The sequence below is a fragment of the Oryzias latipes genome, chromosome 21, assembly GCF_002234675.1.
Source record: "Oryzias latipes chromosome 21, ASM223467v1".
In the NCBI taxonomy this organism is placed as follows: Eukaryota; Metazoa; Chordata; class Actinopteri; order Beloniformes; family Adrianichthyidae; genus Oryzias; species Oryzias latipes.
Window position 1 is genome coordinate 13234522 of NC_019879.2, and position 17162 is coordinate 13251683.

Below are 17162 nucleotides of genomic sequence, written 5' to 3' on the forward strand. Positions count from 1 at the left end.
TTGCCAATCTCCTCCACGGTCGGCCCTGCACTCCGTTGTTAAACCTCTGCCCTCGAAGGGACTCCTCCCTCATTTTTCCTTAACCAGTGTGTTGAGTCCCTTGTTTTTAATACATTTTAGTGTTAAGGAAATTGTTTTTAAACTGGTACCATGTCTTGGCCTCATTTTGAAAAGTAATCTGCGCACCTGGGTTGAAGCGCCTTTGGGTTCCCCCGACCCCCGTTGTTGTTGTTTAAAAATATTTTACTTTTTGCGTCTCACCCACCTTCCGTATCTCTTTGCTGAAGTCCGCTAGTGGAAGTCCGGATGGGGGGTCGCGGCCTGAACCCGCTGACATCGACATGCCCCTATTGATGGTGGAAGGCGAGGCGCCCTATCTAGTCAGGGAGATCCTAGATTCCTGGGGCCGAGGGATCTGCTTCAATATTTCCTGGTTTGCTCCTGACGACATCCTTGATCCCTCCCTGATCAACAACTTCCACCAATGCCACCCCGAAAGACCAGCACCCTGAGCTCATGGCTGACTCCAGCGTCGGATGTCCCCTCGCTTCTGGAGCCACTCGCAGGAGTGGGGCTCTGTCAGAAGTCTGAGCTCTGTCTCTCCCTTTGGTCACTGGTGAGAACCATCTCCAGAGTTATAAACACACTACAGCTCCCAGCAACCCCAGCACACAATTCCTGGATGCTGCACACCTGACTCTCGTTCATTCAATCAATAACAACATACTTAAGCACTGCACTGAGTGAAGCTCAGTATTGTTTGTGGTTCTCTGCCTTTATTAACGAGCATTGTATTTGGATCTAATCTTCTGTTTCCTGAAGTGTTTCTAACTCTGTTTGCCTGCCACTTGCCCCAACCCTCGCCTGGATCCTGACTACCCCATCTCTCCTCTGATGCTTTCATGCCTCTTACTGACCTCTGACCCTGATTTAGCTTTGTGGAGTTTAAGCTAAACTAATAAACCTGCTGCAGTTGGAACCAGCTGTCTGCCTGTTCTTGTAACACCATTATGCATAAACGGCATTAATCCCACTGCTAAACAAAGTAGCTGGTGGCACCAAACACCAATTGACACAGAAAGGGCATTTTTGGTCATAGAATGCGAGTATGGCAAGGCTTTTCATAAAAATATTGTATCTTTAAACTGTTAAACTGCAGATCAATACCCATTTTGTAATGTCTTTAGATAGCTAAAACTCTCTTTCCTGCAGCATAGAAAACCTAGAAAGTTTGTGGGGGTGAATTCAACACCATGTGAGAACTAGTTGTAACAAATTTTTAATAAGTTTAATAAATGACATTTATTTGTAAGGAACCTGCACATGAATATTGCCTAATTAAAACATCTACCATTTCTAGAAGCTTTTCAAAACAATGCTCTGTGCTGCTTTTTATAAAGACATACATTTATGAGGAAAATAATTCTGCTTTGTGGCCTAGATACACAATATTTTCTTTGTCTACAAAAAAGTAGTTGCCTGGCCCTGCTCCAAAATGTATACAGACAGACAAAAAAAGAATCAGTTGTCAGATTCACAGGTCTAAGATAAGATGATTTATGTCTTTATCCTTTAAGGGCTTCTCTATGCTTTAATAAAACAATTGTTAAATAAATGCAAGTCATTCACAATGATGGAAGTTGCTCCATAGAAAATGTCACCTCAGTAACTCCACAGTCTCTCTACAGTATGTTTGTCACACAGGAGTCAGGCTTCAGTATCTGCAGAGTGATGATAAGTTTAACAGCTTTTCTAAACCAGGGGTAAAATAGAGTGTAGATCACTGGGTTCAGGCAGGAGTTAAAATAAAACAAACCAGTCAACAGGTATTGATTAGATGTGTCAATCAAATTGATGTCTATGAAAGTATAACAATACAACGGGCAGAAACATAACAAATATGTAAAGACAAGAACCCCAAGAGTCCTGGCTGCTTTCAGCTCTGATCTCTTTGCTTTTACTTTACTTGGATGTTGAACGGAGACAAATGTAACATGAGAACGCATGGAGCGAGCCTGAATCACAGCTACCACAAACACTCTCATGTACAGAAGTACAATGGCTGTCACTGGAATAATAAATGTCAAAATCAGATCAGCCACTCCTGTAACATAGCTGAAAATGATTGAACACTGTCCAAGACATGAAACATCTTTGTCAGGTTTAATGAGGTGAATTATCTGATCTTGGATATAAAATATGCTGTACAGACCGTACCAGAGCCAACACAGAAAAACACACAGTTTGACTCTCACTGCAGTGATTCTGGTGGGGTAATGCAGAGGGTGACAAATGGCCACATAGCGGTCAACTGATATCAAAATAATGTTACCAATTGAAACAAATGGAATTTGGCAGCCAAGATAATAATAAACAGCACACATGATTTCACCAAGATACCAGCAAGTTGTGTTCCTGTAAATTTCTAACGGCAACAACAGAAGCCCCACGAGAAAATCTGAGACAGCCAGAGAGAGGAGGATGATGTTAGTGGGAGAGTGGAGCTGCCTGGAAGGAAACACAGATTGACATTATTTAAATGTAAAACCCATCATAGTATCCACTGAGAAAAAAGCAACAGGAGACATTTATAAACTGTTGGTGTTCAGAAAAAAAATCAACCTAAAGTGGGAGACTGAAATGATGACAAGCAGGTTCAGAACTACAGTGATCACAGAGATGATAGACAAGACAGTGTTAAGAAACATGGCTTTGGTCCATTGAATTGTTAACTTCCTGCAGGAACTGTTAAGTAGCTGTGGAAAGCAGAACTCTCCTGTGTCCTGGATCTCCATGATCAGTGAGATACTGCTTCAGCAGCTCTCTGCTAAACTTCCTGCTGTAATGCCCTTTTATAATATTTTACTCACCCTCCCCTCTCCTCCTGTAGTTTCTCAAAAATTCCCTTGACCAATTTCTCTATTGTCATAAGACCCTAAATTTTCTACTTAAGCTTTTCTGACCTCCAATCTTAGTTCTATTTTATATGATTAAAAGATTGGTAAATTCTACTGAATGTAAATGTCTTTGTCCAAATTTGTTGTGTTTCTAGTCTGGGAATGCTGTCTACCTGGTTTGTGCTTGTACTTTAAAAGTATCGCAACTAGTGCACTGGTTATAACTGCACTCCTTTTGAGTAGTGCATTTTTCACTGATCTTAATTTGACAATCGATCTCCCAACCTCATTAAATGACTGACATTGAAGTTACATTCAGACGTGAAATTAGACCTGTCATTGCTGAAATTGTTTTTTTTTTGGAGGGATCAAAAATCATGATCTCATCCATCTCATTGTTTAGAGGTTTGTCTGGGAACCCTGGGATGGATACTGAGGCAACGTGCTGAATCTGCAAGGATCTAAAAAAAAAGAGAAGTTGGAAGTTTGTACTTATTAGATATCTGCTGAAAAGCTGCAAACTTATTTTTAGTAAACAAATGATTGAGAGTTGTCAGCCCTGCTTGTTGCCACCTGAGAAATGTAGAGTCTTGGATTTAAGGTTGGAAGAAAACATTAGATACAATTGGGACTAGTAAACTCATTCTAACCAGACCAAAATATGTCCTACATTGTAAGCAATTTTTTTCAAGAATTATGAACAATTGAACAGAGGAAGCTGAATAAAACTAACTCAGCAGCCCATCTGGACCTGGTGGATCTAAAAAAAAAAAAAATTTGGAAGTTTGTACTTACTAGATATCTTCTGAAAAGCTGCAAACTTGTTTTTATGAAATAAATGATTGAGAGTTGTCAGCCCTGTTTGTTTGGACTAGTAAACTCATTCTTAACAGACCAAAATGTCATGACTGGAAGGCGGGACGGACCCAGATGCTGAAACCCAGAAGGCAGAGACAGGTAGGTGAGCGGTAAGTAAGATATTTATTTGAATTCTTGTTGTTTCCTGGCGGAGCTGTGGGTAACGTGGCTGCGGCTCTTGACTGGAGGCTCCGGTACCATTCGTGGCGAACTCCCTGAGAGAGAGGGCCGAGACAGAGTCCGTGGCTGGTGTTCGTGGTGCGTGGCGTGGCTGGAGATCTTGAAGAGAGCAGTGGCTCGGTTCGATGCGTGGCGTGGCTATGAATCTTGTCGAGCACAGAGACTGTGGCTCACAATGACAGGCGGCTTCAGCGATGGAGAGCAGTGGCTTCTGCTGCTCGCAGTGGTAAGGCTCAGGTGACACTTGTGGCATGAGATGTAAAACCTGAAGTGTAGAGGACAAGACAAAGTTAGCTCAGGACGAGACAAGGGGCCAGATGTAGAGAGCTTCAGGAGATAAGGCACCATCAGGGTTAACGAACTGGCGAAAAATGATGAAGCTGGGTCTCCTTAAGTAGCAGGTGTCTTGATGAGTTGAGTAGTCACAGCTGAGATGAATGAGCAGCAGAGCTGGAGGGGGAGGAGTCTGACAGGCCACCATGACACAAAATATGTCCTACATTATGAGCAATTTTTTTACAGAATTATGAACAATTGGATTGCTAAACGACAAGTTTTTATTTTACCCCCAGAAGGAAAGACAGCACAAATCGGCAGTAAAAATAGCTTAAATTGGAAAGACCTAAGCCCATTTCCTGTTTTGGTTACATCAAATGTTTTTTATCCAAACATACTTTTTTACCATTCCAAATAAATGGTGAATGAGTCTGTATATACTTTGTCTAACAATGGAGCCAATTTTTTAGAGGAACTGAATAAAACTCACTCGGCAGCCCATCTGGACCTGGGGCCTCATTTATAAAACTTTGCATAGGATTTGCGTCAGAAGTGGCGTACGGATGAAAAATAGGACATGCGTAGGCACAGAAATATTCGGATTTATAAAACCGTGCGCACGCACATCCTACGGATCTTTCCCTTAATAAATCACAATCAATTCTAAATGTAGCCCAGTTTTTGCGGCTTCATTACGCGCCCATAGTTGCCCATAAATAGTCTGTGAAACGCCCACAAGTTAATATTCATTGATTCCGAAGTCATGGCAAACACAGAGAGGAAATCAAAAAAACCTAACTTTACTTAATGTGAAGTAGAAGTTATCGTTGGCAAGGTGGAAAAGAGGAGAAAAATGTTGTTTGGAAAGCACAGTGTGGGCATTACTAATGCCAAAAAGGCACTTGAGTGGCAAACGGTGGCAGACGCCGTAAATGCTGTAGCCTCACAACCTCGTGGCCGAAGTAAAAAAGATATGGTCGGACATCAAAGTCGAGGCAAAAAAACGTCTAGCACTCCATCGCCAGAGTGTGTCTGCCACGGGTGAGGGAAAGGGGACACCGGAGTTGACCCCTCTTGATGAGAGACTGGCGGCAATTATTGGGGAATCCCTATTAAGTGGAGTGGTGACTGAGGCGGAGGGGGACACCGACGCGCCAGATGCACCGGGTGACACAGGTAAGAGAAATAATTAAAATGAATACAGTCAAGTCACATGCAGGCTACACCAGTGGTCCCCAACCTTTTTGTCACCGCGGACCGGTACAACGCAAGACACGTTTAACGCTGGGGGGTTGAGGTGCACCGCAAGGCACGTTTACCGCGGACCGGTGGGGGGGTTGAGGTGCACCGCAAGGCACGTTTACCGCGGACCGGTGTGTGTGTGTGTGTGTGTGTGGGGGGGGGGGGGGGTTGAGGTGCACCACATATTACGCACAGCAGGATTGGTACGTGGGAATTGCCCGTAGCAAGCATTTCACCCGTTTTTGTGCGTACGCCTGGGTCAGAGCTTGCGTGATGGACCACACATTTTCCCGTCAAGTTTGCTTTTTATAAATATCAATTATTGCGTAGAGAGTGGTGTACGCCTTCTTTTGTGCGTACGCAACGTTTATAAATGAGGCCCCAGAAGCCCAGGCAGCATTTGACAAACTCAAGCAACTCTTTGTTTCAGCTCCCATCCTCATCCAACTAGACCCCTCTCGACAATTCATAGTAGAGGTGGATGCCTCAGATTGCGGCAAGGGAGCTGCCCTCTCACAAAAGGAGGAGTCCTCTGGAAAGCTAAAACCCTGTGCTTTCTTTTCCTGCAAATTATCTCCAGCCGAGCAAATAACAACGTCGGCAACCGAAAGTTGCTAGCTATAAAGTTGGCTCTGAAAGAGTGGCATCATTGGCTGGTGGCGGCTGAACAGCCTTTTATTGTATGGACAGACCACAAAAATTTGGCATAGTTAGACTGAACAAAAGACTGAACTCACGTCAAACTCGTTGGTGTTTATTTTTAGACCGATTCCATTTCACGATCACCTATAGACCTGGCAGTAGAAATGTAAAACCTGATGCTCTCTCCCACAAATATAGCCCTTCAGAACGCACCATCTCCACCCTCCTACGAGAAACCTGCATCTTGGGCAACCTCACATGGGACATTGAGACCAGGGTCCTGCAAGCTCATGGTGCCCGACCATGCAACATGTCCTAGAGGAACTCTGTTTGTCCCATCGAGGTCATGTCATGGGGGCATGCGTCTAAGGTGTCCTGTCACGGCAGGGTACACCGGACTGTAAGTCTAATCCATAAGAGGTTCTACTGGCCCTCCTTGGAGAAAGACGTTCGGGAGTACATCGCGGCCTGTACCACCTGCGCCCGCTCTAAATCTTCGAACTCTGCTACAGCTGGACTACTCCAACCACTGCCCACTCCTAGCCACCACCGGTCTCATCCTCAGTCTAACAGCCAATAGAGGGGCTGGAGCTGGAGGCAGCCCTCCATTGTTTGGCGGCACAGAATCACAACGACTGGTCCCAGAATCTGGTTTGGATTGAGTACGCCCAAAATGCTCATCCGTCCTCCGCTACTGGGGTGTCTCCGTTCGAGGCCGCCCTCGGGTACTCACCACCTCTGTTTCCGTCCCAGGAATTCGATTTGGCGGTGCCGTCGGTCGAACAACACCTCCAGCATTGCCAACGCGTCTGGTGCCAGACCAGGGTTGCTCTTCTCCACACCAAGGAGAGCAACTGCCGCATCGCCAATCGACAGGGTAGTGGGACCCACTTATCAGCCTGGACAGAGGGTCTGGCTCTCGGCACGGAACATCCCCCTCCAAACCACCACCCGGAAGCTGGCTCCCCGCTACATCGGACCCTACGAGATTGACAGGATCATCAATCCTTCCTGTGTCCGTCTTAAACTCCCGGCTGCTCTCAAGGTACACCCTTCATTCCATGTCTCGCAAATTAAACCTGTCATGGACAGTCCTCTGGGCCCGCCGTCCGCTTCCCCTCCGCCTGCCCGTGTCATTGACGGCGCCCCCACCTTCACGGTTGGCCGGGTATTGGATGTCCGAAGCTGAAGCCTTGGATTCCAGTTCCTGGTCGACTGGGAGGGATACGGTTGTGGGGAGCGGTCCAGGATCTCCCGCTCTCTCATTCTGGACCCCACACTAATCGAAGACTTTTACCTGGCTCACCCAGATCCGCATCCTGGACCGCCCGGCGGTCAGTGGTCGTTGGGGGGGGGGGGGGGGGGGGTCTGTCATTGTGCCTCTGTGAGCTCTCATCCCCCTCCCCTCTCTGCTTGGCTCCTGATTCATCTCAGTTGTGTCCACTCACCTCATCACCCACCAGACCTTCGTAAAGAGATCCAGAACCAGCATTCATCGCCAGTTCTTTGCCCCAGATGGTGCATAACCTGGTCTTATGTCTAGTCTAGTCCGAGTGTTAATGTTTTAGTCTAACGTTGTTATTGCCTCGCCTTCAGGACCTTCTGACCACGAGTGGACACCTGAGTCACCTGTTTACCAGAGCCACCGAATCTCACGGAACATCAAGAGCCTCTAGCCTCGCCACGAGCCAACTCTGACCTCCAGGTACGCCACGAGCCAACTGTGACCTCAAACCTCGCCACAAGCCATAGCAACCTCCAGCTTCTTTACCTGATGCGCTCCAGCCTCCAGCCACATCAAGATCCCAAGTTATTCCGAATCAATCAAAACCCTTTATTTACCATCTTACTCACATCTGTTTTCTTTTCGGATGCCAGCATCTGGGTCTGTCTTGCCTAGTTTGCCATGACAGTTTATTATTTTCAAAGCACATTAGCACCCATATTAGCGAAGCTATTGGTACCACTACAAACTTTACAGGGTACAGTTTATTATTTTTTTACAGGGCGGGGTTTTTATTTGTTTTTTCTTTTGGGCGAGGGTTTTTGAAGTACCGGAAAGCTTGAACGTTACGTCATCATATACGTAGTTCTGCAGAATCTGATGATTGACTCTTTTGTAGTCTACTAGTGCGTCCCTGGTCTGCCTCCAGATGCGCCTGCATCGGTGAAGCAATGTCAGCCAATGAGAAGATAAAAAGATATAAAGTGACGCGACAGGACGCCTGAGACCTAAATATTGTAATAAAGTCAAAAGAAAGATCGGTTGCCATTACAGTCACCCCTACTTAGAAAACACAACAATCTGTCGGATAAAAACAAGTCCAGTAGTATTTTCAGAACGTAAAACGTCTTTAAATCTCCAGAAATGAGATGATCAGGTAGTTGAATGTAAACGGGCTGCATGCAAACAAAACTGCAGTGTGCAGAAATTTTCATTTTATTTTCTCTTTCCTTTCTTTTAAAGTCAATTTATTTTGATTATGTATGTTTTTAATCTTTGCACAATTATTTATCGTGATTTTAATGCATTTTCCACTTTTGCAAAGCATATTGAATTACTTTGTGTGCGAATTGTGCAATACAAATAAACTTCTCTTGCCTTGTCTAAGTATTCTATGGAATGAGAAGTGAGCCTGTCATGTTCTGCACAGAGTTTTAGACGTTCTTTATACAGATCATGTGTGGGATTTAATGAGTATCTGTTGTCCAAATCATCAATCCATTTCTCTGAATTTCTTTGTTGAGAGACATCTTGTTTCTTTTTAGCTACGTAATAAATCACTTGACTAAGATATGTTATATGTTAAGTTAATCTCCAAGAACAAGGACGTTTGATCAGAGATGAATTTTAGAAAAAAAAAAACATCACTCAATAACAGAGAATTGAATGTCAATTGTCGTCTAGGTAGGGATGCCGCTGGTTTTTCCAATTTTAACACCAATGGTGGGTGATCTTATTTTACAATTGGTTCATGATCGCATCACTGAATATTAGGGGTCAGTTTATTATCTGTTAGAAAATAATAAATTCTGCTGTAGGTCTTATGAGAGTTAGAAAAGAAAGAATATTGTCTGTCTATTGTCTGCGTTTTTTGTGAATGCAAAAAACGCCAGAAGTCTAAGACACCATAGGTGGAGATGAAATACTGAACATAGGAGGCAGCTTTGGATATTGCATACCCTGGTATAAAATCTATCCATCCCTGGATTCAAACACAAGTTTAGGTCTCCATCCATAATGAAAATGTATGAATTTAAACATGACAGTCGTCACAAAATTTAGGAAAAAAGTTTGGATTGTCAATGTTTAGCATACATATTAGCCATATTGACCTTAAGATTATAAAGTAAACCTGTGACTATCACATATCTACCATTGGGATCAGTTAAGACTGAAGAGGGGGTAAAAGAAATAATCTCATTTATTAATATTGCAACTCCCCTGGCCTTCCATCAGAAAAGTCGAATGAAATAGTTGTCCAACCCAACCACCTCTCAAGCGAGTATTGTCTACATTTTTTAGATCCATTTCCTGAAAGAGATGCAGTTAAGCAATTATACTGCCACCTACAGGACAATAGCCACTTTGAAAATTTTCAGTCAGGGTTCAGACCACACCACAGCACAGAAACTGCACTAGTTATAGTCTCTAATGACTTATTATTGGCCTCAGAAAAGAGATTATTTTCTATTCTGGTCCTGTTAGAACTTAGCCCAGCCTTTGACGCCATCGACCAGAGTATTTTACGCCAAAGATTAGAGCATGACATAGGGATCAGAGGATCTGCCCTCCATTGGTTTGTATCCTAATTCGATGGGTACCAGTTTGTTAATGTGAATGGACAGTCTTCTCACTGCACTCGAGTTAGCTACGGAGTCCCACAGGGCTCAGTTTTAGGACCCATCCTGTTTATTACATGCTACCTGTAACCTTTGTGCTATCCTAGGCGCTTTAACATTGGGAGTTGGGTCATCTAGACCCACTAGACCTGAACCTTTTTTCTTCAATGATTTGTGAACCTCACTGGTGTCCATGGATTACATAAAATCTTTCCACCTTTATCCACCTTTGTCATGGTAGGGAGAACACTTCAATGTAAGGGTGGGGTCATCTAAGATAGCACAAGGCTTTGAGAAACATAATGATGATGAAGATTCCTGAGAGTGGAACAGAGAGGCACAATTAGCGAGGCAAAACCAAGGTAAGACACAAGACATGAGAGAGCCATACTAAGCACCGCGGGAGGAACAACGGACTGGCGTTGAAGACAGGTCCTGGATCTCCTTAAGTAGGCGGGGTAATGAAGAGGTGAGTGGAGCCAGCTGGTCGCGTCCAGAGCCGAGCAGGAATGGGAGGGGGAAAGTGACTGACAGAGGCACCATTGACACCCCCACCACAACCACCACCTAACACCACCACTACCAACCAACAAACACAACAGCACCACCTACTCTATCAATATATAAAACTTCCACTCTAAATTTTCTAACTCTTCTAAGCCCTAATTTTTTAAGGGTAACTAAAACATGTTACCCCATGGATATAAGAATATTTCCAAGATATGTTCATGTTACTTTGAAAAGAAATAAAGCATTTGTCCCAAATAGGAAAGAAAACAGTCCTAGTAACAACAAAAGTATACTATTAAAAATGTATAGAAATAAGGGGCTAGAAAGCCAAAAAATGTATACACACTATCTAAATCCAAAAACACACTGGGGGACAGTCATTAACATAGACAACAATATATGTCTGCAAGCCTAAATCAAGATTTGACAGTAGATAAAGTTTCATACTTCAGCCATGTTCAAACTGTTTATTCAGTCTCGCTTGTAACACTTCACAAACTTTTCAGCCTTCAGCGCAGAGCTGAAACTTTGCTGCGTGCCAAAAGGTACTCTTTATTCTGGTGTAGATGGAAGCAAAGGATGACCATCCGCGGTCTGTCCCCGGGCCTGGGACAAAAGATTTGGATGGCTGAGGAACTTCAATTTCTTCTGGTAGACCTACTAAAAGCGCGTTAGACTGCACCTTTATTCCTTCCAAGTCTGTAAGATTAGACTCAAGCTTCTTGTTTTTAGTTTGTAGCGTAGCACAGCTAGTCACTTTAGCCAAACGTTGGTGAAGTGACGCGACGTTGTCCTCCAGTGATGTTAAACATTCGTTGTGGCGCTCCAACTCCTTCTGCAATCCATCGAGCTTTCTATTTAACTTCATCAGAGAAAGAAATTTTCAAATCAGCAAGAAGTGTAGTCCTGTGTTCAGCTAGCAACGCTGCTATGTCTGTTCTGTTAATTGCAGCAGAGGCGCCGTGATCATATGATTCTGCTGTTTTTTCAGTCAGTTTGGCAGTTTCGGGTGGCATTTCTGGTCAGGATAGAAGCAGGGAGATTTCTTTCCATGCTCAAATATTATTAGGCATTATACAAGTCAGTTTGTGGGGTTAAAATGATAAAGGTTGTGGACTCGTAGAAAAAATGCGTCCTAACACTTGCTCGTCAAACCAGAAACCCCTTCAAATGTCTTCTTTGACTGTTTAAATAGCATTTTCAAGCAACATGATAAAAAGGAAATTATTCTACTGGGTGACTAAACTAAAGAAGATGCCCAAACATAATGTCAAAACAATTTAGATGACTCAGATGATCTGTAAGACAACAAAAAGAACAAAATCTTCTCAAACACTTCCAGACTTAATTTTCACAAATAAAGCTGTTCCGATTAAAAAGACGTATAACCTTCATACAGGGCATGCTAAATTTTACAAAAAGCATGCCACAGAATATAAATGTCAGTTAAGGCAGGATCAGGATTTCTTTTATCTCTCAACAAGACAATGTCCTCATTGAAAATTAAATGAAGCAACTAAACTAGAATACATCCATTAGTTTTAAATCTTGTGAACAAACTTGTGATGATTTAATGTCTACTTTTAAAAATATTTTACTGAAATATACAAATATAATGGTATAAAATAACACAAAACAAAAACAAAGGTCATCAGTTACCTCCACCTTCCACATCTCTCTGCTGGAGTCCGCTGGTGGACCTCCGGATTGGGGGTCGCAGGGTCATGAACCCGCTGACGTCGACATGACCCCTTTGATGGTGGAAGGCGAGGCAGCCCATCTAGTCAGGGAGATGGCACCAAACACCAATTGACACGAAAAGGGCCTTTTTGTTCATAGAATGCAAAGTATGGCAAGGCTTTCATAAGAATGTTGTTTCTTTCAATTTCAAGTGCATATCAATACTCTTTTTACCTATAGACAGCATGCTGTTCAGTTAGTGTAGTATTGGCAGGAGACTTTAAATCTAAGTTTCTGCTTAGGAACAACAAATTGCCAACCAAATTGTAGAAATGCTGCGAAGTTTTTGCTTGTTTCTGGTCTACCTATATATGTGATCAACCATTCTTAGTGATGATGTTTCACAAACTTGGGTATAGATATAGATATAGATCTCTCACAGATAATCAGATGTCAGCTGTGCTTCTTCCATTTCTGAATCAAAATGTCAGCTTGGCTTTGAACACGTTAAACTCAAGTCAGGACAAGATTTCTCCCGCTGAACAAGAAAAACGTCAAGTGAGGTGCTTAGATCAGTGTTTTTCAACCAGTGTGCCGCGGCACACTAGTGTGCCGTGGGAGATGGTCAAGTGTGCCGTGGGAAATTGCCCTCATTAACTGATCTAAAAACATTTCCCATCTCCAGGATTTCAGCTCTGTGTTCATCTAAACAGGCCCTGATAAAACACTGAGGAGTTAGGAATATAAAAGATCGTAAAATACTTTTTCTTTGCGTTTATTTTATTTTTATTAAAGACATTTTGATAAGAATGACGTACCACGATTTAGCTGCAGCTATAACTGTGTAAGGAAAAGTCCCGTCCCTTTCACTGTCTCCACCAATCATTCTTGGGGGACTTAATCACATGTCATCAGTCTGACCAATCAGAAGTGGTTAAAGTCTTCACTTCCTTGTCCCGATTTAGCTCGTTAAGTCGCTCAGTTATAACAAAAATACCTGCAAAAGCTCGTCTTTAGCAGTGTAGCTTTCCACAGAATCCGGTATCAGACCGTGGAACAAGTTAACAAAACAATGAAGCTCCGAAAAGCAATCTCCGGCCGTTTTATGCACTACATCTCCCACGATGCATTGGGTTGTGAGAGTGACAGCGCACAAGGAGATCTGTTGTTGAACGTCTTGAAACCAACGAACACACATCAAACTGTTTTTAAATCTTCTAACTTAACTTTTATTGCATCTTTTAGAAAAAAACAGCTGCAGTCTCCAGCTTTTTCTGACACAATTATCTCAAAAGTGCATGTGAGATTGTGGAGGGGCTGTAGATCAATACAGACTGTGAGTTTCTCCTTGTTTTTTTTTGTTTTTTTTGGATGCTGATGTGCCGCGGGATTTTTTTTAAGGTTAAAGTGTGCCGTGGCTCAGAAAAGGTTGAAAAATACTGGCTTAGATAACAAACGTATGCCTACAAATGCACCAGCAGTGAACTGGGACACCTCTTTTCATAGAACTTTGAACAAAAATCACAGTTTGGTGAGAGTCATTACTGTGCGACGGTGCTTGATTTGGACAGAAAATAAAAATATGGCCCAGAAGAAAAACCAAGCAACAAGTAATGGTGATGACATTAAAGCTATACTCCACGAAATTCATGTCAAGCTAGCTCCTTCCATGGATAGTTGAAGAGTTCCGAAGACTCTGAGCTCAAAACGAGCAGCAAGATAATTGGTTAGAGATTCTGGAGAAAAGAGGGACGACATGGAATAACAAGCAAGGATAAATAATGCCATTCTCATTGGATTACAGATCAAACCTTGGGCAAAGCTAAATGCAGCTGGAGCTAGCATTGCAAATGCTAATAGCAATGCTAGCATTCCTAGCGCCTCTTCTGAAACGGGGAGCGATGGAGAGTCTCTGAAACACCAAGTGGAATCATTTCTCACGTCTAAAGGGATTTCCCTGTATCTAAATACCATCTAAGCCTGCTACCCGCTTCCCAGGAGACTGGAGACGGAGAATCCATCGATCATTATCGGGTGTGTAAATCAAAAACAAAAGCTAGCTCTGACGAATCAAAGGAGTAATCTGAAGAGATCTGCTGCTTATATAAACGACCATCTGACCAGAAGAAATGCTAAAATCGCCAAACATGCCAGGCTTCTCAGGAAGCGTAAACAGATTGAAAGCACTTGGGTTAAAGGCTGCAAGATTTACGTCAAACCACTTGGTCCACCGGACCGGTCCAAGGTACTGATTGTTAACACCATGAAGGACTTGGAGAAGTGTTTGGTCACGGACATCTGAACCAACAAATGCAGTAATAAATCAAAGAGTCAAATTTAATTTCAAGAAAGATGACGCCTGGATTCATCCCGGTCTCCAAAAGTCTGAAGTGTCCCTTATTTTTAGCCGAATTCTGACCTGCAGACAACTTGACCTCAACTTTAAGCGCCGCTGATAACAGCCGCAGAAGGATACGAACCTTTATCTAATGTCTGCAGAAATAAAAGTGAAGAGAACTATAAACTCTGTTTAAACACAGTTAAACGACTGTTAATCAGCAGAAGAAGGAATACCAACCTTAGACATTTGACAGAATACGGACCCTTTTTTATTTTATCTCACAGCATTATCTTAGTATACATTTTTTTTAAATAATAATAATAAAAAAACACATTTAATCAGTTATTGAAGATGGTTATAATGATTGATTTCTAATTATATAAATTCACTTGATCTAAGAAGTGTCATAGCGCCTCTGGCAGTCTCTTCTCCCCCTCCCCTCTCTGCTCTGATTATTGGAACCAGCTGTGGACACTGACCTCATCTACTCACCGCCTTCCTAAGGAGATCCAGCCACAGCTTTCATCGCCAGTTCGTTGCCAATTCGTGGTCCTTCACGGTGCTTAGTTTGGTCACCAAGTCTTTTTTTGTTTTCAAGTCTTCATACTACTTACCTTGTTTTGTCGCCTCGCTCTCAGATCCGTTTCCACGAGTCTCCACCTGGATAAATCTTCCCCAGGAGCTGCCGCTGCCACGCCACGCCTCCGCCACGACTCTCGCTTCGTATCATATCCAGCCACGAAGAAACTCCAGCTACGGCAAGACAGCTGTTATTCCTTACAGTCCTCCAAGTGACCATTTCTAAAGACTAATTGACTTTTTCCATCTGGAAAATTAAACCTCTTTTGTTATCACTACTAAGTCTGAGTTTACTTCCAGGTTCCAGCATCTGGGTCTGCTACGTCATACATATCATAACATAAAGTCATGATTTGTTATGTTCATTTTCTGATAGTATTATTTTTTTAATCATAAATATGATTTTTCTAATGAAAATAATCTAAATATATTTTAGCTAATTGATCTGTATGTGGTATGTTATTATACAAAATAGTTATAACTACTTTACATAATTATGAAGTAATTCATCATTGTCATGTGATTAATTGATACTTAAGCACGTAATGACTTGAAATGGTGTTAGTAAGGCATTAATATCAGATGAAAAGTTATGAACCGGATAATGATAAATCATGTAATAAAATGGTTACGGTAGAACAGTGGTATGATTATAGAAGTTCGGATCTTTCCACTCCCTTTCAAGCAATCTTTGATTTAATATCTAATTATTCTAAGTTTGATACGTCTTTCAATGAATGTATGAATACTTTTGAGCATTATTCCATGATTGCTTGAAATAAACCATATCAAAAGCTGCTGGAATCCCAGCCCATATGCCTCTTCAATCGTGCTTGTAAAGAAGAAGGATAGCAGTCTCTGCATGTGTGTGGACTATCGTCAGCCTAACCACAAAAATCAGGAAGGACGCATTCCCTCTTCCCCGCTTTGAAGACATTTTAGACTCAATGGTCGGGGCCCACTGGTTTTCAACCATAGATTTGGCTAGTTGTTAAAACCAGGAGGAAGATAAGGCCAAAACGGCATTTTGCACTTCAGTCTCTTCGAACGGAATCTTATGCCTTTCGGACTCTGCAATGCCCCTCTCACCTTCCAGCGCCTCATGCAACAGATCTTCGTATCAACAGTGCAAATCATTGTTTTTGTACTTGGATGATATTGTGGTGTTTTCATCCACAGTTGATTAGCATTTGGAAAGGCTAGAGGTGGTGCTTGAACGGCTGCAGCAGGACGGGTTGAAGGTTCAGCTGAGTAAATGTCCCTTCTTTCAACGGCCCAGCGCCTCATGCAACAGATCTTCGGGTATCAACAGTGCAAATCATTCTTTTTGTACTTGGATGATATTGTGGTGTTTTCATCAACAGTTGATTAGCATTTGAAAAGGCTAGAGGTGGTGCTTGAATGGTTGCAGCAGGACGGGTTGAAGGTTAAGCTGAGTAAATGTGCCTTCTTTCAACGGCAGGTACGTTACCTGGGGCAAATGATCTAAGAAAAAAAGGGGTGTCCACAGACCCCAGCAAGGTCGAAGCGGTGGCCAACTGGGAACCCCCAACTACCATCTACCAACTGCGGTCATTCTTTGGGTTTGCCAGTTAATATCTGCAGTTTGTGGAGGGCTTTGCCAAGTTGGCTGCCCCATTGCATTGGTTAGTGGCTGAGCTCGAGGGCAAAAAGACCTAGAAAAAGTCAGCCATAGGCTTAATGGAAAGCTGGACGGAGGGTTGTCGGAAAAGTTTTGTCTCTCCCTTTCATTTTGGAGGTAGATGCCAGCTACAGTGGAGCTACCGAGCTGGGTAACACTTTATAATAACTATCCGTTATAGCTAGTTAACAAATCATTAATAAAATCTTAGTTATTGAGCAATAAATGACTTGCTAAATAACTGTTAACAGTTAGTTAAGGATTTATAAATGTATCTTATAGATAGACAGCAGATAACTAACAAGCTTTTAGTTAGTGAGCTATAAATGACTTGTTACCCGTATATTCATGAGTTCTAACTGTACCTTATTAATTAGCCAGATGATGAAGAAACTGTTAATAAATTACTTACTAATGACTTATTAAGAATCAGTTAATACTTTAAACATGTTACTAGGACGTTATTATAAAG

General features: G+C 42.5%; 1 protein-coding gene across 1 annotated transcript; it reads right to left on the bottom strand.

The window, feature by feature from the left end:
- Positions 1 to 1656: 1656 nt before the first annotated feature.
- On the bottom strand, positions 1657 to 2929 carry LOC111946784 (trace amine-associated receptor 13c-like). The gene is made up of 2 exons (XM_023951114.1): positions 2871 to 2929; positions 1657 to 2508 (listed from the first exon to the last, which is right to left on the bottom strand). Exons 1-2 carry the CDS (start codon positions 2927 to 2929, stop codon positions 1683 to 1685), a joined length of 885 nt encoding a protein of 294 aa, XP_023806882.1. The 3' UTR covers positions 1657 to 1682.
- Between the last annotated feature and the right edge of the window lie 14233 nt (positions 2930 to 17162).